General features: G+C 40.2%; 1 protein-coding gene across 1 annotated transcript in view; it reads left to right on the forward strand.

Annotated features, from left to right (window-relative positions):
• Slc2a13 (solute carrier family 2 member 13) overlaps window positions 1–26,844 on the forward strand; it is a 297,270-nt gene that overhangs the window by 148,904 nt on the left and 121,522 nt on the right. Inside the window, exon 4 of the mRNA XM_005354317.3 lies at window positions 10,147–10,255. Within this exon, the coding sequence (XP_005354374.1) occupies window positions 10,147–10,255 (109 nt within the window). The remainder of the gene's footprint in view (window positions 1–10,146; window positions 10,256–26,844) is intronic.

Below are 26,844 nucleotides of genomic sequence, written 5' to 3' on the forward strand. Positions count from 1 at the left end.
CCTGGCCTGATCCTGCACTAAGTGCAGGGAAGAGTAAAATGGTGAAAGAAGGACAAAATCTGAACCGAACACCCAATAAAATCCAATATGGATGAGGGATAAGGAACAGAACCTACAAACGAAGTTATCAAGGAGCAAAGAAACAGAAATGACCAGCCATCTGGAATCGGGATAGAGTCCCAGGCAGAATAAACATTTTTAAGGTGAGGTTATAAAAACGTGGTGTGTTTTGGTAACACAGATTGCACAACAGTTGACGGACTACTGCCTGATAGAGGGCAGTGATGTAAAAATAGATTGAAAAGGTAGGTTGGGTGGAAACTGTGCCCCTGTGAAACATTGCAGTGGACATATTATCCAGAAAGCTCAGCAGGTTAGTCGATTGGCTCGTGAGCAGATGCTGTGCCACAGTGTGGCGGTGCCAGGCTGAGCCTGGAGAGGGGTACAGACCGACAATCTGTGTGTGAAGCCTGTGACTGAATATACAATGTTGCCAGGAACATTACTGTTTCTGATCCTTCTCATGGGAATCTTTCACTATAGTAGAGATGGGAGGTTGTGGTTGAGCTGATCTTTAAGCACTAAGCTACACTCACACTTTAGATCATGTGTGCAGTCTCTTGGTGGAGATGGATGAATGTCTGATCCAGCAATAGAAAAGAGAGACACATAGAAGGCACAGGTATAGAACAAGAGTAAGTATTTTACAGAGGGTTAGAAGTTAAATCTAATTAAAACTTGACTATTAAAACCTTGGAAGTAGGAATAGAGAATGATGCTCCAAAGCTATAGGTCTTCAGTTACTGATACTTAGGTAATGAAGGGCAAGAACAAGGTTGAAAAAAGAAATGATGACTTGTGTATGTGATTGATAGGACCTTTTGCCTTAATCTCAGTATACTATCCATGAAACTCCTAGGTCACTTGTGCCATTGTGACAGACCTTCTTTGATTTCTAAGTATGATTCCTTCCCTATTGCTACGATCACAAGGGGATTGAGCAAGGTCATCTGAGCCTCATAGAGGTAGGCTCTCCACATGTGGCAAACATACAAAGGAAGGCAGAAGGGAACAATAGGATGCCCAAGGTAGTATTTAAGTTAGATGTTGTGTGTGTGTGTATTATGGGACATCCCATTAGAAGAAAATCAGAGATTCCTCTGACAGCAATGAGGGCCTGCTCAGAAACATAAGAATTTGTCATGAGGCCATAGTGTCTCATTTTCCTATTTATTTTCTTGGGAAAAGTTCAACTCTCTGAATGTAGGGATGAAATGGTTAAGGCTGTCTCTCAGAGCAGAGGGGGCCAACAGGATGGGGACAACAGCCTTACATGTTGACATGGGCACAGAATGTGGTTAGCTTGAAAGTGCTCTGATCCTACAGAGTTCTTATTTAGGATGCTCACACATTGTTCATTTTCACTACCCAGAAAATAAGGTGATGCAAGTGTATCTTTTAAAATATCCTGTAACAATGGCATGGACAATTAGCATACATTCTAGCTTTAGTTAATGTTTGTTGTGAACTTGGGAGAATCACTGTTATAATCCAGGCAAGGAAGATATAGACGGCCATTTTTTATAAGCCCAAATTAGAGTCCTTTATTAGCTAGCAACTGAGATTAGGCTCTTTCCCAAGAGAATGCTTGGCATTGAAGCTCAGGTGTACAGCAGTTATAAAGACAAAAAACAAACAAACAAACAAAAAACCCCAAAATTGGCATCATTGGCAGATGTAGGTCAAGGGAACCTAGTAACATTTGTTTTGATAGATCACAATTGTTTGGGTTATGCTTCTGGGCCACGGTCTGGGTTGGGTAAAGTCTCAAACGTGTTGCCAAAACAGACATGACTATTCAAGAAATTAGGAGCTTCTTTCAAAAATCTGTCTCCTGAGCAGGTACCAAATAAAGTCAGGGTAAGGTCAGGGAAAGGCTGCGTGACATTGGCCTCTTGACTGCTTGCCCACTTTGTGCTCAGCTTCCCTCATGTCTGTCACTGCACCTGTGCAGCCTTTCCAAGTAGGATGCTTCTGATGATAACGTGACTGAGCAGGCATGAAAGAACACAAACATGTGAGGCTGTCAGGATGGTGTCGTATTTAATATCCCTGGTGCTTAATAATCATAACTAATTCTTCTGGCCTCTGCAATGTGCTGATGGATACCTACATGTCAGGATACCATTCGGACTCCCAAGGGGAATGGAGGAAAGACCGTGAAATGCTCATTGCAGGGCCTGGTCCTCCTTTTTTGACGACAACAGCTGACAGAATGAGAATGACTTTGCCAAGTTGCCATTCTGAGCTGACGGTGCTGTTGGGGGAACTCACTGAATATGATTGAAGCCGAATCACAGGCTCCTAAGTTGATGATGAGGAAACTAATGGTTCAAGTGAATGATGATTTTCTTGCTCTCAACCCAACTATGCTTTCCCCACAGAAGCACCTACAGTACAACAAAGAATTTAGTCTGAAAAGTGTCTGTGGTGGGGAACCTTCTCCACCTCAGTTCTTGTAATGTGTTAGTCATAAAATGTCCATTTTCTCTTTTCTTTAGTATGCGACAAAGTCTTCAAGTAAATAGAATAAACAGGGAGGAATTGGAGATGTAAGGGCCATGCATCTCGAAGGGATTCTTCCTCTGTATCCCTGCGTGGGCTGGTCAGCACTGCTGGGGCAGTACCCTTGCTGCTGGTTAAGGGGATTGTAGCCTTGGAATGTCACCATCCATACCACTGTGTTGGTCTTCCTTGTACTCCAAATCTTTTCTGTTGGTGAAGTTTTCAGTATTTTTTGAAGCCAACTTTATTGAAGTATAAATTATATACAATAAGTAGAACACATTTAAAGTAGGTAAAATGGCAAGTTTCAACATATGTAAAATACCATCAAACTAGCTGAGCAATCAAGAGATTGAAATTCCTTTAACTCCTAAATCCTTTCTGTGATGCTTTTTGACAACCTTTCCCAATAAGTGACACAAGTCAACTTGGACTAAGAGTAAGGCTGTGTGTGTTTGTATGTGTGCAAGTATAAATGTGTATATGTATATCTATATGTGTGTGTGTGTGTATTATGTATCTCTGTGTGTGCTTCTATGTCTATGCGAGTATATGCCATCTGTGTGATAGCCTATAGAAGCCAGAAGAGGATGTTGGATCCCATAGATATGCTTGGCATGATTATGGGAACTATACTCAGTTCTGTAGAAGAACAGCAAATGTTCTTAACCACTGAATCAACTTCTAGCCCTCCAAAAGTTTTAATAAATTATTTCTTATAACTTTTAGGTCCGACTACTCAAACCCTCTCTGAACTTTAAAGGTTTTATATTTTGTAGTATGTGCCTATTGCTTTAAGATGATATATCTGATGGCATAAAATTATTCCTAATAATTTTACCATTATAATAAAATTTTAATAATTTTATTACATATTGTGATGCATATTGTATAATAATATAATTTATATGTATAAGAATATAAAATGAATAATATATCATATATAACTGTCTTATTCTGTTATTATTTTGAATTTAGTTCTTTTATTCCTGACACTGGTCATTTGTGTCTTCTCTCATTTTTTTTTTCTGTGTATTAGTCTCCAAGGCTTCTGTAACAAATTCCCCAAAGTCAGTAACTGAAAAAGTCAATCACAACCCTCCAGTAACTGGTGTCAAGAAATTGAAGTTAAGCCGGAGATTCAGGACGAGGGCCCTCTAGATGATGCTTTTCCTGAGCGAGCGCTTTTATTCCAAGGCATATCAGTGTTCAAAACACGAACAGAGAAACAATGAAAAACAGAATATTTATCACTATCAGTGAATATACAGGATACAGAAGATCCCAAGGCAATATGGGAGCTGTTTGCATAATGCCCTTGAGCTCACAAAGCTTCATTACTTAGGAAAGGGGAGGAAACATTTTGCCCATGACATTTTTGGGGTGGGTATAAAACATTCCTTGCAAGAGAGTAAACAAATTCTAAGGGAACAGGGTTCACACCGTGGAGTAAGTAGGAAAGTCTATTATATGCAGACTACAAAAGTTGACATTTTGAGCTCATGAGATGGCTCACTGGGTAAAGGCCTGACACCCTGCTTGAGTCTGACAACTTGAGTTCAGTCTCCAAAACCACATGACAGAAAGAGGGAACCACCTCCTGCCAACAGTTCCCTGACCCCTCATGCGTGCCATGGCATGTTGGCGGAGGCTGCTCTTTCCTTTCCAGCTGCCCAGACCCAAAATAACTACACAGAAACTATATTAATTGTAATACTGTTTAACCAATATCTTAAGCATATTTCTAACTAGCTCTTATATCTTAAATTAACCCATTCCCATTATATTGTATTTTACCATGAGGCTCGTGGTTTACTGATAAAGTTCCTGAGCACCTGTCTCCTTCTGTGGTGGCTACATGGAGCCCACCTGCCTAATTTCTTCCTCTATCTCTGCTTGGAATTCTCGCCTTGCTCTATTCTGCCCTGCTAGAGGCCTAAAGCAGCCTCTTTATTAACCAATGGTATACAGAGGGGAATCCCACATCAATGGTATGTATATCTATACATACACACAAACATGTATACATACATACAATTCAAAAGCTATTTTTAGAAGGAAAAGTGTACATTTGTTGTTCTCTGGTGCTGTTGGGAACAAGTTGAAAGTCAGTGTGATTGAACTGAAATGAAGGCCTCCTTGGGCTCTCTCCACAGGCTCTAGGAGGCAGCCTGCTCCTCGATTTCCCCACTTTGATGTCATCCAATGTTTCATAGCCTAAGTCTGAGCCAATCAAGTCCCTGTCATTTTCCCTGTCTTGAACATTGTTCTTCCTGTTAGGCTCCACTGAATACAGACCAGGTAATCCAGTATAATCTCAACTTGAACCAATCTGTACGGACTCTTTGGCCATGAAGGCAGAGCTCAGAACGAGGGTCATTTCAAAGGGATCCTCATTTGGCCTCCACAGTCTGGTTTGAAATTTCCAGATCTATTAATCTTTTCCAGAAACCAGATTCTGGTTTCACTGGTTCAGTTCAACTGTCTTCCTCTTTGCTAATTTTAAGTTTTGCTATTATTTTTAGTCTGTTTCCTTTGTTTTTGTTTGTTTGTTTCTTAAGTTTGTAGCTAAGGTTTTTAGCTCCATTCCACAAACTTCATATGGTGTGTTTTCACATTCTTTACATTGTTCCTTGATTGTTAGAATCGCCCAAAAACTTCCACTCTAGGTGCCTTTTGGTTGACTTCTGAAAGGCATTATAGTCAAAGAACATTTTCTGGGTAATTTCCAACTAGAGTACGTTTAAATTAATTGAGTGTAGTTTTGGAGATGTGTTTGAAGACATTAAAGCATAGCCGTTTTGTTTTTACTGAAGACTGTGTACAGCCCTTTTCTGGTTCACAATTTAGGATTTGGAGAGCTGCATCTATATGCACAAGTGCTTTGTAAAGCAACTGTTGAGATATCTGTTCCATTAGAGGGAAAGATTTATTATGCATAAGAGAGTGAAAATATCCAGAAGCATCTGGAAACATCCAGAGAGCAGAGAGGAAAAAAACCCAAAAATGAAAACAAAACAAACGGTAGCAAACATGGCCAGGACAATCTGTGAGGAAATGGGGAGGCCGTGTAGACAGCAGAAATAGAGACTAGTGGTCGTGGGTGCACAGTGAGTAAAGACAGTGGAAATCTGAGATGAGAAGGGCCAGGCAGCTAATGTGGGAACTTTGAAATGCATAGCAAGTATTTGTGAGTTGGGACTGCGAGAGCCTGGAGGCCAGCGCGAGCTTTGGTATGCTGATAGGTGTCACAGGTATATATCAATAGAAAGACAGAGAACTGTATGTCCCTTATACCAGAGGCAAGGGAAATATTGCCTTTTGGTGGACACATTTCCTAAGGAATGTTGACTTTTATCTAACTGCTAAAAATCCTCCTTATATCCAGTTTGAGCTCATTTCTGGATATATGGCTTCCTGGGACCTACAGCCCCCAAGTTGGGCAGATCATAACCATCTGCAATTAAGGGGATTTCACATTCTTGACTCTGGGCACCCACACACATGGTATACAACCCCACATATGGTATGCACCCACACACATGGTATACTCCCCACACATGGTATACAACCCCACATATGGCATGCACTCACACACATGGTATACACACCCACACATGGAATACACCCCCACACATGGAATACAACCCCACACATGGTATACAACCCCACATATGGTATGCACCCCCACACATGATATACACACCCACACATGGCATACACCCCCACACATGCTATACATCCAAGCACATGGTATACTCCCCCACACATGGTATACAACCCCACATATGGCATGCACCCCCACATATGGCATGCACCCCCACACATGGTATATACCCTCACACATGGTATACACCCCATACATGCTATACACCCCACACATGGCATAGACCCCCACACATGGTATACACCCCCACATATGGTATGCACCCACACACATGGCATAGACCCCCACACATGGTATACACCCCACACATGGTATACAACCCCATACACACTATACACCCACACAGGCAGACGCACATACACATAAATAAAAATTAAAATAATTTTTAAACAAAATTCCCATTTCCCAAAATGACCCTCCATAGCAAACAGTTTGTTGATAGAATTCCTGATGTCTTCTGCTTCCCACTGATTTCTTGCCTGTTTCTAAACTGGAGAGTAACTGAGTTATTGTGTTTTTCCTAGTAGATGTGTCGGCCATTATTTCATACATTTTGATACTATTTAGGTTTGGTATGTTCTCCTGATGAATTGATTTTCATCAGACACTGAAATTACTTGTCTTCTAAAACTTATGATTTTTATCTTTTGCCAGATACTATACATTGTTGATCCTTGTTGTAGGATGTTGCATGGAAACCTCTTTCTTCTGGATTTTGCCTGGCTTTTTAGTGCTTTCATGTGGAGAAGTAAAGCTGATGAACCCTTATTCCATCTCAGCTGCTAATGCCAGTCAAAAGCTGAGGGTTTATGCGATACAACTGGGGTCCTTGTGTGCTCAAGCAGTCGGCAGGCTGAGATCCCACCAGTGCACCCATCCATAGGAAAGGCTGCTGGTCGACTGTCTCTTTTCTCGATGCCGTTGAACCCATGTTAAACCTGTTACATCAGACAAGTTATGCAGCACGTAGTCTGTGATATTTGAAACAGAAGAACAAAGCAAAGCACACTGATTCCCCAGCCTCTTCGTGACTGCCAATTTGTTTAAAGTTAGCTGGTCATGAGCTTTGGCATTTGTGTGGGGATCTCTGCATTTCAAGACACAAATGTCTGAAACAAACGTGAACTTCTTGAATATACAAATTGTATTTAATTATAAAAGCAAAATAATCATACAGTGAAATTGGACTTGGCATTCGGAATTTTACTGAGAAACAGACAATAAGTACCCTTAAGGGTTTTTTTTTGCTTGTCTTTTATTCTGCTACCTCTTACCTTCTTGATATAAAGGTTAATGATAGTTTTGATTTATCCAGCCCATTCTGCTTCCCTGGAAAAACTAGGTTTATGGCTTTAACAAAAGGAAATTATTAAACTTGCTTACACATGATCATATGTGTAACTGCTCTGATCAAAACATTAATGAAAAATATCTAGTAGAATAAAGGAATTATCATTGCTTATTGTTTAGAGAATACAAGAAAAAATTAGAAAATTTAGATTTTTTTAAAGACCTAGAAAAGAAATACGTACTTGTAGCAGCTCCCAAATCATTAATGCTTGACTTTATCTTATTCTTGTCCCACTAGCTCTTATAACTTAAATTAACCTGTTTTCTCTTCATCTGTGTTTTGCCTCGGGGCGTTTTACCTTTCTTTCATTCTGTAGTCCTGCTCTGCCAGTGGCTGACTGTTGGCTGCCTGGCCCCGGGCGAGCCCTTCCTTTTCTCCCTGTTCTCACCTCTCATTTTCTTCTTCTGAGCCTAGATTCCTCTTCCTAGCTATTCTCCCTGCCTGTCAGCCCTGCCTATACTCTGCTGCTGGCTATAGTCCATTCTGCTTTTTATTAGACTAATCAGGTGCCTTAAGCAGGCAAAGCAACACATCTTTACATAATGAAACTAATCCAGCATAAACAAATGTAACCCATACTTACATTGTTAAAGTAATATTCCACAACACATGCTAGCCCATCCCCTCATATTAAGGAATGGCAAACTTTGGTCCTAATTGTTACAATTTTCTCCCTATGACCTTACCTGGCCATCAGTTCATGATACAATGGAATAGTGGAAGTAGTTACAGCATTTCGAATACTGTTATAGACTTCTTGAACAAGGAAAAGATAGTCTTTGACCTATGGAAACCAAGATAAGTAGACTTTGAGTTGGTTACCATTTAGAATTTACTCCTAATACATAGCGCAAAAGATATTTTACACGAATGTTTTGACTGTAGGGGAAAGGTCAGTGTTTATAGAGTTTTGCGTGCATCCCTTCTTTGTGAAGTTCACTTACAGATATTTATGTTTGCTCAGAAGCGCACCTTCCTTCCAGGGAGTGATTGATGCGTCTTGCAACATTGTCACATCCAGATACCTGACCTTTCCTTGTCTTACACAGCGCCTCTGATACAGCTGATTGTCCTGCATCCTGAGTGAATGGAAGTCATTTTTATGTGTGGCATACGCTCAGTCTACTTTTTAAATGAGTTACCCTTTTATTGAGCTCTTAGTGACTATACTGCATGCTCCTCTAGGCTGGTTTGTCATGTCTTGACACAGAAGCAGAAACGTTTGCAGTAGGTCAAGTTTTGTGGTTTTAATCATACTCTTGAGGAGTCAGAATAGTCTTAGCCCCATAGCTTTTAGTTCTAATTAATACTCTGGCTCGGCATCTCATATTATCATTTATTATTGAGACATTGCACATATTCTTTATCATTTCTGCAATCTAAATATGTGACTCTCAGAAGATTCCTGAAATAGTGAGATTTACATGGATTTAGTTCCCTTGGCTTATTTGGGGTCTGGTGATGAAGCCTGACCTTCGGGGAATGTGCCTTAATTAAATGGTTGGCATCTTGGGAGTGACAAGCCATTTTCTCTCACAGCAGAGATGTCCTTGCCCAGCATGGATACCATACACAACACTTGTTAGTGTTTCCAGGGCACTCTGTGGCAAACCTTTTAGAGAGTAAAGCTATATGCCATGACCCAGGCCAGTTACCTTATGAGAGGCCTCGGTGATTTTGATACCATGGCTTTGCAGAACTGATCTAAGATGATAGAAATCCCATTTATATTTTATTACATTTATCTGTGAGTGTGTGTGTACATGTCTGTATGTGTTTGTGTGTGCACACACATGTGTCTATTTGTGCATGGCATAGTGTGCCTCTAGAGGTCAGAGAGCAACTTGCAGGCATTATTTCTTTCCTTCTGTCATGTGGATCCGAAAGGTGAAGCTTAGGTCATCAGATTTAGTGACAAGTGCCTTTACCAGGTAGGGCATCTCAGTAGCCTCTGTTTTATATTTCTGAATGATCAATGAATGCCTCTTGAGGGAAACTCAGTTTTTAAACATTTCCATCCATATATATATATTTATGCACAACAGATGTTATTTTTCTTTTATTCTCTTTTGATAATTCTCAGTGTAGCCATAACCAGAATTGATATCAAGCCTAAATTCCTTGAGGTCACTAGAATAGAGCAGGATAAATTTTGTTCCTATTTGTTTGCAATAAATGCTTTTTCAGGTGGTTGTTTTTGCCAGTTACCTTGTAAATGGTCCCATATGGATGCATTTTAAGTCCTTTTTAATTGCCAAGAAAGTCGAAAAACAAAATGCATAATTAATCATTGTAACTAGAAAGAATTCAAGGATGAATAATGTGTGGCAGATTCGGTTCTACGAGTCTAAATATTACCCATGGCATGCGGTCATCAGAATTCTCTGCTGCGGCTTTTCCAAATTATGATTAAAAAATACTGTTGGTTTTAGAAGCAAGACATTGTTTTCAGATTTCCGTAAAAGTTGTATTTCAAAATGCCCAATGGTGTTAATTTCACAGAGATTTGCAATGAGATCTAAAAGTAATGGCCGGGTCTTTCTCTCTTTCTTTGTGAAAACAGCTGGACCTGTAATCTGCAGAATGCTGAGTTACGCCCCTACTCGCCGGGCATTAGTTGTGGGATGTGGTTTACAGATGTTCCAGCAGCTCTCGGGCATCAACACCATCATGTACGTATCCTTGTCAGCTTGTTCTTGAAAAGTGCGTGCAGGGTGTGCTTCACCGGGAAGGCAGGAGAGAGTGCTCCATGGTTTGTCACTTTTGAATGCAGAGGAATGTCCTCTGGGCATGTCTTATGATTGTTAAAAACTCAGCACTCCAAACCATGAGGTAGTTTTGTGTTTGGTATAATATTGTTAGTATATGTTTTATATAAATTGTAATTATGCCACTGATTCTTTTGTATAATCCAAGCTGACATCTTTTTGCACTTCATTTATTGTACAGAGTCCCGCAGAGCATTTTCATGCAGTCCTGTAATGGTTTTGGAGCACATTCTTTCTCCGTAGCCACTACATTTCTTTCTTGGCCATGGTCCCTCATATCCCCCTTGTTTCTCAGACAAGTTTGTGCCTACATTCATATAATCTCCATAGATTTGATTTTAAGTACAATTTTATATACAATTTAGGACTCTCAAATGGGAAAATAATGTTATATTTGTCTTTCTGAGACTCACTTAATTCACTTAATATGATAATCTCTTATTGTATCCATTTTCTTGCAAGCATTATAATCTCATTATTCTTATGGCTAAACAAATTCCACTGTATATATAAATGATATTTTCTTTATCCATTCCTCTGTTGATGAACATCTGGGATAGTTCCAAAGCTTAGCTATTGTACACAGTGCAATGCCTTAAACATTGATATAACGTATCTGTGTGATGTATTAACTTAGAGTTTTGGGGAGTGGTGAAGTTGGGTCACATTGTAGGTTTCATAGAATCCTCTCTGCTGAAGTTTATGGGGACTGGACTAGCGTACATTTCTCCCGGTAATGCACAAGAGTTTTGTTGTCCTCATCCTTAAGAGCCATTTTGTTTTCTTGATGGCTGCCATTACAGTTATAATGTCAAGAAATGTATTTCCATGGCTAGTGAAGTTAGCTTCTTTTCATGTATACTGTCCATTTGTCTTTCACCTTTTGAGACTTTCTGTTCATTTCAGTCTCCCATTTAATGATGTGATTGTTCATTGTTTTTTAATTTTTTTGTTCATTGTCTATGCTAGAGAGAGTTAGACAGATATGCAACTCGCAAAGTTTCTGCCTAATTCTGTATGTTCTCTCTGTACCTAAGTCAATTGCCTTTGCTGTATGTAAGTTTTTGACATCACTGAGTCACATTTGTCTATTACTTTTTGAGCAACTGGTGCCCTTCCCAAATGCTTGCCTATGCAGATATCCTCAAGTATTTCTATACATTTTCCTCTAGTAGTTTACAGAGAAATGATCACTTGTGTTCTGTCCTTGGGTCTATTTGTGTAATGTGTCATTCATTTACTTGAATACACTGAACCATCCATAAATCTCTGGAATGAAGCTGACTTGATTGTGGTGAAGTTTTGATGTGTTCTTGTGTGCTTTTTCTAAGTATGATATTGGTCATCTTTGCATCAACATTAATCAGGGCATTTGTTATGTGATTTTCTTTTTTTCTGTTGTGCCTCATTCTGAATTTGGTACTAGAGTAATTTTGGCATTGTAGAAGGGGTTTAGTACTGTTCTTCTCCCTTTTATTTTATAGAAAAAAATAGCTTTTGTAACATTGTTGTCAATTCTTCTTTATAGACATGGTTGAATTTAACAGGGAACATTTTTTAGTTGGGGGACTTATATTCTTCAGTCCTGTTACTTTTAGGTCTGTTTAAATTGTTTGTGTTGTGTTAATTTAATTTCAGTGCATCTAGAAACTCTTTCTTTGCAATTTTCCAATTTAATGAAATATAAGCTTTTAAAATATATACTAATGGTTTTCTGAGTATTATTAGGTCTGTTGTAATGCCTCCCTTTAGAGTTCTTACTTTGTGAATTTTCGCTTTCTGATTCCTTTGATCATTTGACTAAGTATTACTAACCTTGTTTATCTTTTCAAGTCTTTCCCTCATTGATTCCTGTACTGTGTTTAATTTTTCCATTTCATTAATTTCTGCCCTAATGTTGATTATTTCTTTCCATAGTCTAATTTGGGTTTGGGTTTTTTCTTGTTTCCTTAAGTTCAGAAGGCATATTGTTAAGAAATTTATTTAAGAGCTCTGACTTTTGAAATATGTAACTATGAACTTCCATCTTGTTGCTACTCTTATTTTACCCTGTAAGGTTTGGAATATCATTTTAATTTTTACCCAATGTTAGGAATTTCCCAGTATTTTTTAATTTCTCTGATCTATAGTTCACTAGTATTTTTCACTCTCCAAATTTGTACATAGTCTATGTCTTTCTTGTTCATTCCTAGCTTTATTCCACCACAATGTTAGGAGCAATCTAAGACATTATTTCAGTTTTCCTATGTATCTCAAGATTTGCTATGCATCCTATGATGTATTCATTTTTAATTTCTATTTTGTATTTTATGTATATAGGTGTTTGCCTGTATGTATGTCTATATACCACTTACAATTATGATACCCACAGAAGCCAGAAGAGTGTGTTAAATACCCTGAAACTACTTTTACAGGTGTGTTCAGCTACCACATGGGTGATGGGAATCAAATCTGAGTCCTCAGAAGACCAGCCAGTCCTCTTTCTTAACTGCTGAGCCTTCTCTGGTACTGCTGGTTAGACCCTCTATGCAAAGTTCACATTATTCAGAGAATGAGAATGGAAGGAAAGTGGATGAGTATTAGGTCAACTGAGAAAAAATTCAAGATGGGGAAAGTAGCTGGGATGGGAAGGCTGGCAGACTGTCTGATTCTACATATTTTAGAGCAAGAAATAAAAGCAAAAGACAGAGAAAAGAGAAAAAGTAACAAGAGCTAAGGACAAGAGGAAGAATATATGAATTGTGTGTAAGAATAATAGAGAATTCACAACTGTAAACTGGGTAGAGAAACATCAGAACTGTGAACTTAGCCAAGCACAGCTGTGTCACACTGCCAGGCATTACGGGAAAGAGCTTATTCCTATCTTTCAGGGCTGTGCATTATCATGAAGTATAAGGTCATTAATAAATGAGCTTATTAGGTTCAGTATATGAAGGAGAAGAGATTGTTTGGAAATGCAGGGAAGACAAAAAGGTCCCTATTTACCACTTTAACCATGTATGTGTTGTGGGATAAGTGGACTAAAGATGCACTTTGGTGTGATTCAGTCATTATTAAGAACTGCTTTAAACCTATGCATCCTGCCACAGAATCTGTAAGTTCATATGTCTATCTGTCCTATTGTGTCTGGAAGACAGTTTCCTTGGAGTCATCCATCACCCTGGGCTCCTACAATCTTCCTGTGTCCTCTAACATATAGATCCTTAAGTGTTGAGGGACTTCATATGGGTTTTTTTTTTGTTTTGTGTGTGTGTGTGTGTGTGTTTTGTTTCATTTTTTTTGACTTGGTATTTTGATTTTTCATTTTATGTTTGTGTGTGTGTGTGTGTGTGTGTGTGTGTATGTGTGTGTGTGTGTGTGTGTGTGTGTGTGTGTGTGAGAGAGAGAGAGAGAGAGAGAGAGAGAGAGAGAGAGAGAAGAAAGAGAGTTCATAAAATTTGGTGTTCATAAAATTTGGTGGGGAGGGAGGTTGAGAGAATGAGGTGGGAAAACATGCTCAAAATATATTGTATAAAAAATTTTAAGTAGACAAAAACAACTGTTTTGGCATGTATGGCTCTATAGGCCAATGGAAACACAAATCAAACACACTCTCAGTTAATATAAAGATTCCACCACGTCTCCGTAGAGTCATCTCCTAGGTAAAGAATCCAGCCATGTTTTCTGAGATACACATCTTGGAAATCCAAATCATAGAAGTTTTCCTTCCAGCTACTTACTAAAGTTAATCAGTGGAACTAATGATTATGTACAGTAAAATTTAATCAAACTGTTTCTATTTGAGACTAATGGAATTATCTTTTAAAGTTGCCTAATATAGTTAAGTAGTTAGTAATAATTTGAGAAGAGTGTAAAGGTTAAAATAATTTTCAGTAATAAAGATTAGTGGGCCTGACAAGTAGAGGCATTTGCTAAGCAAACTTAGTAACAGGGTTGGAGGTCAGGAACCTGTGTACAAGCAGAAGGAGAAAATCACTTCTACCATGTTGGCTATTCGCAATATGTACCTTGGCATACATGTGCCCTTCCACCCAGGTAAGCCCCACACTGTTTTTAAATGAACTCAAACAGACATTAGGATCGAGAGTCCTAGTGCATTGCAACCACGTCCTTGGTGAACTTGACATTAATCTGTCACAATTTCACCGCTTTCAGACTGGAACCTCATTGCCAATGATTCCAGTATTCCCTTCTACCAATGTTACTTTCGTTTTTCTTGCCTTTATTGACCCTATGAAGGCCCATCCAGTACCTCATATCTGAGTTTAATCCATATTTATTCTAATCTGCCACCATTCTGAGACACATCTTTCTTCCTTGGCAGTGTAGCATGGGATTACAGCAAAGCAAGCACCAAACTTTCAAATAATGCAGAGGCAGTGACAGCCCTGTATGAATATGTTAGGTGATTTTCTCCCCACAATATAGTCTGTTTCTCTAAATATCTGTTTCTTAAACTTGACAAGTTTAATGGCACAGAAAACAAAGGAATTCTTCTTCTTCTTCTTCTTCTTCTTCTTCTTCTTCTTCTTCTTCTTCTTCTTCTTCTTCTTCTTCTTCTTCTTTTTGTTCTTTTAATGAGCCATTTCTAATTGATGGTCTGTATCTCACATCAGTGTGGTTCTAACTGCTGGATGAAATGCTTTCTTCATCTTCTCACAGTGCCTAGAGCAAACTGTACTGACTACAGTTTCCAATCTTTAAAAGTTCATACTTGTAAATCCTCCATCTTTTCTTAGAGACAAAGGGATATTACCATCTTTTGACTCCTTGTGATTTATGACTGTCATTGGTCTGCTTTATTGACCACCAGCTATCCATGATAAAAGGTACCATAAGCCACAGAACATACTTGAGCCTTAATCCTGAAAAACAGGGATAAGAAAATAATGATGATTGAAGATAGCCCATATCTACTAGTTGCACAGTAGCTACTGAACTTCTCAAAGATGATAATAAGATGTCTGTATCCAGCAGCTAGAGATTTGGGCATGAAGACAATATGATAGAATTGGTGGTTATAGCTGTGCATTCCTGTTCAGAACCTGTGCAACTTATAAATGGTGCAGGGATGCCCACAGTGCAGCTTGTCCTCAGTGATAAGTAGGGGACTCTCATGCTATGTGTTTTCTCTGACCCTTTCTAACCTCAGTGTGTGTGTCTCTGTGTGTATGGGGTGGGGAGCTTGGACATGTGCCTGCATGTATGAGTGCATGTGTATGTATGTATTTGTGGCTGTGTAATGTGTGTGTATCTGTGCAAGTGTGAATGGATGGATGTATGCATGGGTATAGATGTGTGTTCATGTGTGTACATTTATGTGTCTGTTTGGGGCACGTGTGACAGGGTGTGCACGGATTGTACGTGAGTGCATGTGACCTTCTTTCTCATGACTCTTATGCTTCAATATATTTCATAAACTTTATTTCCAGTTTAAAATAATTTTTGTATTGTAGCTAAATAATCTAATTTTGTGGGTTTAGTTAGAAATATTAACTGTATTCTCCCTTGTTTTGAATTTTTTATTAATTTCAGGGTTCAGTCTCATGGAAATTTTATTATTATAAACTTAAAATTCTACCCCTTTCCCCCTATGGTTTCTGACCTTTAATGAGAAGTAAAGTCGACACTGCTCTTCAGCATTTGAGCTCAAGTTTAATAAAATATAGAAGCTGACATTTCTTTTTAGAAGTTATAACTTTATCCTGAAGTCTTTGTGAATTTTAAATTTGAAATATTTTCTTTCTCACCAGGAAAAGTTCAGAGAAGCCACATGGGGAAATACTGAGCATTCTTGCTCCATTTACAGATACAGTCTTAGTGGTAGGCTGTTTTCTGTTTCTTCTCTCTCATGGGGTGCTTTATATCCACCCTCTTTGCCTCGTGATTATCCCACCCCAACAAAGGCAATACATCCTGTAGAGGGATACACTTGCCCATGCAAATGCTGTTAAAAGACAGCAACTTTTGATTGTGTCACATCTTATTGGACGAAACAGCATCTCTCAGCGAACCTGGAGTTTCAGCTGGTCTGGCTAACAGTGAGTCTCCAGAGTCCTCCTGTCTCCATCTTCCGGTGCAAGGGATACAAGCGAATGACACCGTGGCCAGCGTTTTATTTTATGGGTGCTAAGAACAGGAGCTCAGGTCTTCATGTTTGTGCAGCAGCCACGGAACCATTTCCCCAACCCCTTTGTTGTATATTTCAGTCATTCATATTGCACCGCTTCATCTTTTTTTACTCTTCCTTTTTCTAGGGAGAGAAGCCGGGGGATGGAAGTGGGTGGGCAGCTTTTGGCTGCCTTCACAGTTTCTCCACCTACATCAGAAAGACAAACTTCTCCCTTTTTATTTTCAAGAGAGGAGTTGAGGCCTTTAGAAAACATTCTGTGGTGATGCAAGGGTTAACAGAAACCACTTACTATGCAATGAGTACCATGTGATACTTGAGTGCGTATTAACTTGACAAGCATCCGCAGAAATGGCAGACGCCCTGCCCCATTTGTGTTTATTACCTCATAACAACAAACACTTCTACCGCCTTCCAGTAAACTCAGTGTTCTAACTTGTGCTTATAGACGGGCTCCGCCTGCTTAAGTTTCCTGTCGAGAGGGCGAGAGCGTGATTCGTTTGTTTCATCCCCACCCTTTGTCGTACGCAGAATTGAAGCCAGGGCCTTGCACACACTAAGCATTTGCTGTACCACTGTGTTATGCTCCGAGCCCCTCTTCTACACACTGTCCAGATAGGGAGCAGGGGCCCTAGCCAATTTAAGTAGCTTCTTCCCATCACACACTGAGATTTACAGGGAAGCCTGATTGTATGGTTCCAGGCTCCCATAGTTACCTTTTAATTTTACAATCCAGAAATCTCAGGGCTGGATTTTTAAAACTGGTGGGAGAGTAGACTGTCAACCAAGGATGCAAATCCAGGATGACTGAATGCTACATTTGGTATCCCTTAGTCTAGTTGCTTGGGACCAGGGGTTTTTGTTTCTCACATGTGAATTTTGGGTATGTTCATATATACAATGATACGTCTTAAATGAGTAGGACCCAAAGCTGAACATGAACTTCATCTTCCATACACACCTTAGACATAGCCTACATTTAATTATTTTTGTAATAGTAGCAATTGTTTTGACTACAATAAGTTAGTGATATCTAGATTTTCCAAATGGGGCGAAGTTGGTACCCAAAGAGTTGTGGATTTCATAGCATTTCAGATTTCAGGTGTTTGGGATGATAATATTCAACCACCAATACAGTTGCGTGCATCTCAAGTATTGTTGCAGTCATGGAATTTTTACATTTTCTAACACATTCCTTGTCAAGGCCTTTGCACTGTAACCTGGTCTAGAGTGATGCCAAGCCAGCTTGTTGTCTGAATGAGTCATTTATATCTGTTAATCACATTTAATTAATTTAATTTTTAAAATGAACTATTTCTGGATCTGTTCCAGTCTTGTGTTTATTGTTAACAAGAACTCCTGGTATTTAAAAACAAAAACAAAAACAAAAAATACGCTGCAGTCAAACATGGCCAAAGAAGCACAGCCAGAGGGTGGTAAATGTAGAGAAAACTTCATTCAGGTGAGGGAGAGGAGAATGTTTTCTATAGCCCTGGCTTCTTATTCTTGACAGGCAGGGTGAATAGAAAAAAAAAAAGAGCCCTGTCTCCAAATAATGCTCTCACAATAACAGTCAAGGTGAAAAGCACCATTCTTGGTGTTACAGTTGATAATGGGTTTGTAAGACCTACTCCATGAGATCCTAGAACTTTCCTTGGCTTGCATATTGACATGAGGAAAGGCACTAGACCGTCACACTCAAGCTCACGAAGAAATGACTTCACAGAGGAACCACCAGAGTGTTCCCATTACTTCCTGTTTCCTGTGAACATTTCACACACTTGTTCAGGTTATTCTAAAAGCAGACCCTAAAACTCATCCTGGGGTGTTGGTGTTTCAGATTCATGACAAGAAGCATCAGGAGGGAAATGGGAAAAGTGGCCTAGGGAATAAAGAAGAAAGGAAAACAAAGGGTGTGTTGCTTAGCTGGCTATCTCAGCAAACAGCTGGAGTTCAGTCCTACTGCATAGCTGCTAAAAACTGGTATAGAATGGGCTTCAGCATTAGGGGGACCCACAGTCTGCAGTCCCTCAACCAAGTGTTACTCTTGCAGGTCTTAACAGGCAGTCTGTCTACTTCCCTGACTACTTGCTCATGGGCCCCCAAAACTCAGACTGAGGAGCAGAGAAGCAAAGAAAGTTTAATTAGAAACTGTCAGATTTTGTAGGATTCCTTAGGGGAATTCGGAGGGACCGAGAGCATGTGTGAAAATGAACACTGGATGAAAATCCTCGGCTGGCAAACCGTTGCCACCATTAAGCTAACAATATTCCGATGTGAACTTTGTTGCTGCGTTTCATGGTTGTAGCAATGCAGTTCTAGTGGAAGAAAAAGTCAACGTTTATTGTCCATCATAGAGAAAGTCTGTGACAAATATGGGAGATTCATGACCAGACGTGATAGGAACACATTTTCCTTAGTATATCTCTTTTCCTTGTATAATTCACACAAACTTTCCTGTTACAGTAATCTTTAAAATCTGAGTTAAAGCATTCGTTTTTGTTTTGTTGTTTGTTTGTTTTTTTTAACCTCACCAAAATGTGCTGTTTTGTTACTGTAGACCCAGAGACCCGTCAACTATCATCCTTGTGATTGTAGCATATGTTCTAATAGACAAACACGAGTAAGGTGCTTTTTCAGCAACACAGAGTGCTTCAAAGGAGCTGAAGCCGCCCGCACCATGAGAAACAGTGATGGAGCCCATGGTGAGTGAGGCCTCCTGTCTGGATGAAGCACAGCCTTATCTCCAAACTCACCTCACTGTGAAATTTAGAAATCACACCAGTCTGGCCAGTTCTAAGTGGACTTTTAAAAGCACTGTAGCCACTTAGGACAAAAGCAGGAAGCACAGCTGGTCTTCGGGACAACCGAAACAAGCTCAAGAGGCACTTGCTTAGCCTCTATATCCAGTGACACGGTGCCCTTGCTTTCATGGCGTCGTGCGTGCATTATTATCATGGAGATCCTGGTGAGTGCTCACTCATATCTGGCCACACTGCAGCCGCAACCTTGGAATATTCTTAGTGCAAGAATCTACAATAGAAAGGGACATCTAATACCCAAACTCTAACAAAATCTCCCAGGAAGGTGTGATATGGGATAGTGAACCTTAAGTTTAGGGTTTTTTTTAAAATTAGTTATTTTATATTTGGGGTTAAATTATAATTGGATAATTTCCCCCTTCCCTTTCCTACCTTCAAACCATCTTTGTTCTTTTTCAATTTATGGCCTCTTTTTTCAGTAAGTGTTGCCCCACACACACACACACACACACACACACACACACACACGCACACACTTACTCCTAGATATATAAGTACAACTTGCTCGGTGTGTATCATGTTAATTGTATGTGTGCTTCCAGGGCTGACTGTTTGGTATTGGATAGCCAGTTGGTGTGCCTTTCCCTGGGAAAGACGATTTCTCCTCCTCTCAGTATGGCTTAGTTGTCAGTAGTTCTCAGTGTGGGGTTAAAGCCTCCCAGACTCCCACCTACCTCCTTGTTGGCATATCTATTCCTGTTGTTCTTGTCCAGCCCGTGTCTGGGCAGTCATGTTGTTGAGACTAATGAGTATAGTTTCTGACATTCCTTGGAGACACAATCTCACAGGAAACTCCTTGTTTCTTTCATTCTTACAATCTTGCCATCTCCTCGTCCCTCTCTCCACAGTGATCCCTGAGCCTAAGGTACAGGAGTTGTATTATCGTACACCTTTGATAAAATATTCCTTGAGTCTGACTTCTTGGTTCCTTCTTCCTGGGGACTTCTTTCTGGGTTTGTGACTATGCTTCCTGTGCTGGTAGAATTTGAGGGTCTCCACATCGTCAAGCTGTTCCTCCCTGAGATACATGGTCTAATGACAGGCCATCCACAGCAGAGAGGGAGGGAGCAGTACCTCTTGATAGAACATCTTCATTTTGATGAATTTATAGTTTACTAGATAGATTAAAATATATAGAAGTGACTATGAGATAATTCAATTTCCACTTCTCAAGAAACTCCAAGTGCCAGAAGAATAGAAAACTAATAAGGTCTATTTCAGTGCACAGCTTTAATGTCTTCCTCATGCAGAGAATTGGGAGCCTGCTCCTCTAGATTCCTGTGCAGATCCTGTTTTTTTTTTTTCCAATTCTTTGAGGCTCCCCTCCTCATTCAGAGGAAGCTTAAGGGATATAATCAGTTACTGAAGGCTCTTTCGGGGATGGAATTTGACCTCTAGGCATGTTTCCTCCAGGAAGAATTTGTTAACTTTCACATTGACGTTCAGAGCCCAGGAGTCTGTGCTGCTTTTGGTGCTGGGATGTATCCATTCTTGTCTCCATTTTTCCTGCTGCTGTCCACAGCCAGCTTTCATTCGCTCTTCCACACTGGACTGACATTCTGAGGATCAGCTTGCAGCAAATATTCTCCTTCGGACTTTTAATATGTTCTGTGGACAGCTGGTTTGAGAACAGAGCCGGCAATAAAATAGCTCTGACCTTAGAAGTGGGAATAGAGTCCTGTTGTTGGAATGACCGTAGCTCTGGACATTCATAGTTATTTTTTTTTTCACTCAGCACCGTCACTTCGTTTTTTACAAAATCATCGAGGCTGAACGGATGAAGCTGCCGTTCGCCAACACCTCACTGTCACTCTCTTCTCCTTGCCTTAGATTGTCATTCTAGAGGTCAGAATGGCCTGAGCGCATGCCTGTTCTCCTTCCTTAAACCCTTAATGTCGGTATTACATGGGTAAGATAATATAGCCAGCTGACTTGCTGATCTCAACACATTAATAATAAACTCCAAGTCACCAATAATGCATTAGCGTCACATGAAGGAAAAAAGAGAGGGAACACTACCCTTGGTGTCATATAACCAAGAGCGAGCTCAGATTTGAACTCTCTTCTTCACGCTCCCCATGTCTTCTGTCCTCATTTAGTTTTATGAGTCTGAATCTGAACCTATTGATTAATAGGAAGAAGGACAAAAGAGGACATGAGTGCTGTTAGGTGTGCTGGAGGAGACTGTTTATTGTAAATGTGAGGGAGAGCATAGTTAGAGGCACAGACATCTGGGAGAGGCCAGAGTGGACATGGCCAGCAGACTGAGCTAAACGATGTGCCGAGAGCAGGGAGGGAAGAAGGGAGGGAAACAAGGAAACCAGGAGGTCAAAGGGGCAAAAGGGCCAGGATGTCAAAGGGACAGGATTATACAGGGAAGGGCAACGCAGTACCCGGGCTGTAGAAGTTTAGGGTAGGGATTGGATTCTGCCAGCCAGGACCCTGTAACGAGGAGAGACTGAGGGATGCTGGGAGAACCTGGCAACTGGCATCTGCTTTGGTATCTTAATAGGCATCTCAGCCATTTGTCCTGCTTTGAGACCTAACACCTGAATGCTGTCTTGTGTAGCAGGCTTTCTTTCGTACCGCCGACCAGCTCCCATATCATGACACAGAGACTTAGTTATGAATGCTCAGCCTTATATTAGCTTTTTAAAAATCTGTTTCTCTTTATCTATGTTTTGCCTTGGGGATTTCTTTCTTCTTTCTTTATTTCCTTCCTTCCTTCCCTTCCTTCTTTCCTTCCTGTACATCTTACTTTCCTGCTGTCTCTGTGTCTAGCTGGCAGCTGCCTGGCTTCTAGCCTTGGGTATGTCCCTCTCTTGTCCCTCATTCTCTTCATACTTCTCCTGGTTTTTTCTGGCCTAGATTTCTCCTCCTCCTTATTCTCTCTGCCTGCCAGCCCTGCCTATCCTTCTCCTGCCTAGCTAGTGGCCATTTAACATTTTATTAGATCAATAAGGTGCCTTAGACAGGCAAGGTGAAACAAATGCAACACATCTTTACTTGATTAAGCAGATGCAACATAATCAAATGTAACACATCTTGACATCATTATCAAATGTAACATGCCTTCACATAATTAAAGTAATATTCCTCAGCATAAGCAGATGTAACACATCTTTTCCTAGTTATAATATTCTACAACAGTCTTGTGAGTGCAACCCTGTGTCTCTGATTGTATGTGTGTGTCTGCTGTGCAACTGTGTGTGTCTGTGCAAAGGACATTGCTCTCTTCTTTACTGAACAGTATAGAAAGCATCAAATGGGGAAGGAATGAGCAATACTTTATAGAATACCTCAGCAGAGCTTTACAAGGGATTGTCACTCCAACTGATGCAGATAATGACCGGTATTATATACGTCGTTGTTTATCAATCAACATCCAATGTCGTATTCAAATTTTGCGGTGGGCATTAATTTTAAAATATTGCTTTCAAGGACACATGCATTTTTCTGGGTCAGGCGTGGAGGAGAACATAATTTAAGATTACAACTAAGCATTAGTTTAGGATGTAAAGGTTGATTGCATGGGAAATCCAAGGATAGTAAGGTTGATTGTTACATGCTTTTCTTAAAGTCAGGTGTAACGAATGAGCGGGTACACAATAGGGTGGCAGTCTTAGATGACCTCAAGGTGTACCAATTAACTTTGACTCTGAGGTCCAGCAAGTGTTCTAGTCTCTTAGAATGTAAGAGGTGTTTTCAGAATATTACATCACCATACTTAGCTTTCAGTCATTCTTAGCAACAAAGAGGAAATATGTTGTAGCTAACCGTGGAACTGGCTGATGATATCTTAGAAGTACCCGATTCATGTTTAATGTACCCTAAGGTGACATTTCCTAGAATATTAATAGCTATACTGTGATGTCATGGGGCACCAGGCAGACCTGGACAGAGTCAAACTTCGCCTTATTTGCTGATAGGTTAGTTGTACAACTAGAGTAGATGTCTTGTCCATTCTTAAAACTCAGTTTATGTGTAGTTGGGTTGATAGAACATTTAAGTTTAGGCACAAAGTGACAAGGAACCAGCTGCAGTCATGGCAAAGACGTGACTCTTCCCAGGCGGGAAGAACAGCAGGGGGTATTTAAGAATAGAGGAGAAAACAGAATGAAGCAATGATGGTGACCATGCTGATCGAGGGTGGATGGGAAATGGGAGGAAGGGTCTGTGCTCTGTATAATAATGAGCTGGGTTCTTCTTGACAATTTAAAGAGACTAACTAGCTTCTCTGTGCATAATGACTCAGAAAAGAGAAAAGCAGCAGGCCAGCCATCTAGTGCAGGAGAGGAGACAGAGGCAATGTCAGTGTGGGTGGGTGGGGCGGGAAAGATGCAGGAAAGAAGAAGGGTAGGGTATGTCCTTTATGCCTGAAATTCATCGCTGCTGCCTCGCTGGCCTTGACTCTGCTTATTAATATGTTTATTAGTTTTCAGAGCAGGATTCTCATCCATATTGGTGTTCTCTGACTCATGTCTACCACACGCTGCGGACACTCAGAAAATGGCAGAGGCGTGAGAATGTAGCCAGAAAAGCTTCCTTCCATTTCCTGTAACCAGATGTCTTTGGTCACCTCCTCTTTCCTGATTTTGTTGTCTTTGTATTTATAGTAAGATTTGCTGAGTTTTAGAAGGTGGGCATCTAAATGTTTGGGAGGTTATTTTAAATATTCCCTCTTTATTGTTTTCCAACTTTTTTTCCATTGTTAAAGGAAGTATAGTCATACTATAATCTACCTTGATTTAGCTGTCTGACTTTTTCAAGTCCTCAGTGAACTGATTGACAACTGAGAAAAATTCCCTTTCTCCTGAAGAAAGATAAAAGGACACCCATATCACTGTCGCATGCCATGTATTGTATAAACACAAAACTGAAAATGAGCCAGGCGTGGTGATGCACGCCTTTAATCCCAGCACTCAGTAGGCAGAGGCAGGCAGATTGCTGTAATTCGAAGCCAGCCAGGGCTACAATGTGAGTTTTAGGACAGTTAAAGATACACAGAAAACCCTGACTCAAAAAAAAAAAAACCAGAAAACAAATAAACAAAACAAACAAACAAAAAAAAAAAACCCTGAAAACAAGGTGAAAGAAAGGCTGAAATAGCCTTTTGTTCTATTCTTTCATTTCCAGAAAACAGATGAAGGAGATTTCTAAGTTTTATTATTCAGGGTCTGGTCTTAGTTTATAAGATAGCACAACTTTGCCCCAATCCGTGAAGATAAGATAGTGTAGTTTCAAGACTAAAAAAGTAAGTAAGTCTTGGATGCATAGACCCCAGTAAAATGGATGTATTTTATGTGACAGAAACTTAAGCTCTCATAATATTTTAGTAATTAGTATAAAATCATCTGACCAAATAAACATATAGGTGGATATTCTGGACATTGTTGTAGGAGAATATTTTTCTTACCCTAACTTTTGCAGTCTGCTCCTAACCTAATTGGCTATTTTCCAATAAACATAAAGGTTTGGGCTTAAAATCTGGTTAGAAACTGAGAGCCAGATTCCAACAGGAATCGCATGGTTCTCTCAAGATGTTATTGGAGAGCTTCAAAGATAGAACTCAGGATTGATACTGTATTTTCTAATGCCAGTACTCCCTAGCACTGATTGTAGATGAGAGGAAGATTGGAGCGCACAGGTGCTCAGGAAGATTAGAGCGATAGGTGTGGTATGGTATATGCCAGGCCATAGACATGACTAGGACGGCTGGCACCAGCAGGGACTGCAGCAAGCAGAGTTAGTTTTAGTAGTAAGAACCCTGACAATAATATGTGGTCATTTGTTCTCGGTAGGGAACAGGGGGTAGATGCTGCCTAAAGTATTTCTGATAGCATAGAACTGTTCTTGTGTGTCACTTCCTAGCAAATTCTATGAACTTGTTGTGTGTCACTTCCTAGCGAATTCTACGAACATGTTGTGTGACACTGTTTCTGAGGAGATAGGAACAAATAACTGCTCACCTCAGTTAAGGAGATGATGACAGACTGAAGTGTAGACACCACCAAAGGTCCAGTTCCGTCAACTGATGAGTTTATTAGATTACTTATCAGAATATGGGCAAGAGGTCACTTACAAGAGCAGAAGTGACCTAAGGTCAGCTGTGTCACCAAAGCCTACCACAGCGTAGGTGGCAGCTCATGAAAACTGGGATCCTGGAGCACGCTGCACAGCCTGCAGGCAGCTCAGCAGGTTGAAGAGTGTCCTTTCCAGGTGACTCAGTTGGTTTGAGCCTCTTCCAGGCAGTTGATCTGGTCATTTTTCTCTGATAGGCAGTTCTGCTGTTCCTTGGTTTTTTCCAGGCTGTTCAGCTTGTCTGAGGTATTTTCTGTGTGTCTTGAATTACTTTAGAATGACTTTCTGCATTCTTTATTGCTTTATGTACTCATGGAGAGGGAGGGGCCTAGTGAATCTGGTCAGTTTTAGGAACTTCCTGAATCTATTTTGAGTTGTTGCCCCCCTGAATTTAAGAAAGCTTGCCTGTAAGAAGGAATGCTACACACACACACACACACACACACACACACACACACACACACACTCCCTTCTCACACTCTATGTTATAGAGTTTATAGGCATTTAGTTCCAGGATGTGAGATTTTACTTTTGGAGGAAACTTCTATACAACAATACATAAGTTATTACCTCTGGCATGAGTATATTCACAACTCAGGTAGTATCTAAATCAGAAAAGCTGATGCAACTGTCACATCCCAGAGTGCTTCATATAGAAACACAGTGTTTCTTAGCACACACCAGCTAGAAGGACAGCTTGTGCGTTGTTGTTGTATATTAGAGATGTGTATTGTGTTCCATGTGGCTAGCTATTTGTTTTGATTATTGAGTACGAATTAGATGGAAGGCATGAGGGAGCTGTCAGTGTAATTCCATGCTTAGGCCCTCATGAATGGCTTGGAGACCACTCTCACGCACCTAGTTCTTCTGCTGTTGATAGGTATCAGTTCCCCGGCTGCTGGGTTCCTCTGTGGCTGATGCAATAAGCTAAATCAAACCAAATTAAACAAATCCGGATTTAATAAACAGGGCAATGCAAAGCAGAGCACCCTCAGGTGACTCTCAGGAAGGCAGGGGAAAGGGCACATGAGAGCCCAGGTGACAGATCTATGGGCAGGGTCTTATGTAGGTGTGATCCTGGGCATCTCTGAGGGAGGAGTCACCGATGATGGGTTTTCTGAAATACCCCCACCCCTACCTACTCCACCCCAGCAAGCTGGAGATTCCAAAGAGTCGTGTGCTGTGACTGGGTCTTATCCACCCCATGATCATTGTGGGAATTCCCTTGATCTCTTTAGCTACTGAGTTCCATGTTACCTGAATGCTGTTTTCTCTTTTTAGTCTTATTCTTTTTTATCTTTCTTGGTGTTTTTAATTTCTGTAATAATTTCTTGTTATAAGCTCAATGGATGTAAGACTGCTTGCAGACCATGGAAATCTTTATGCAGTGAATAGACCCTTGTTACTTTGGCATTTCAGAGTTTTTAGTTTCTTAAAGCTTCATCTTTGCTGCATGCCTT

The sequence above is a fragment of the Microtus ochrogaster genome, chromosome 15 (genome assembly GCF_000317375.1).
Source record: "Microtus ochrogaster isolate Prairie Vole_2 chromosome 15, MicOch1.0, whole genome shotgun sequence".
Taxonomy (NCBI): Eukaryota; Metazoa; Chordata; class Mammalia; order Rodentia; family Cricetidae; genus Microtus; species Microtus ochrogaster.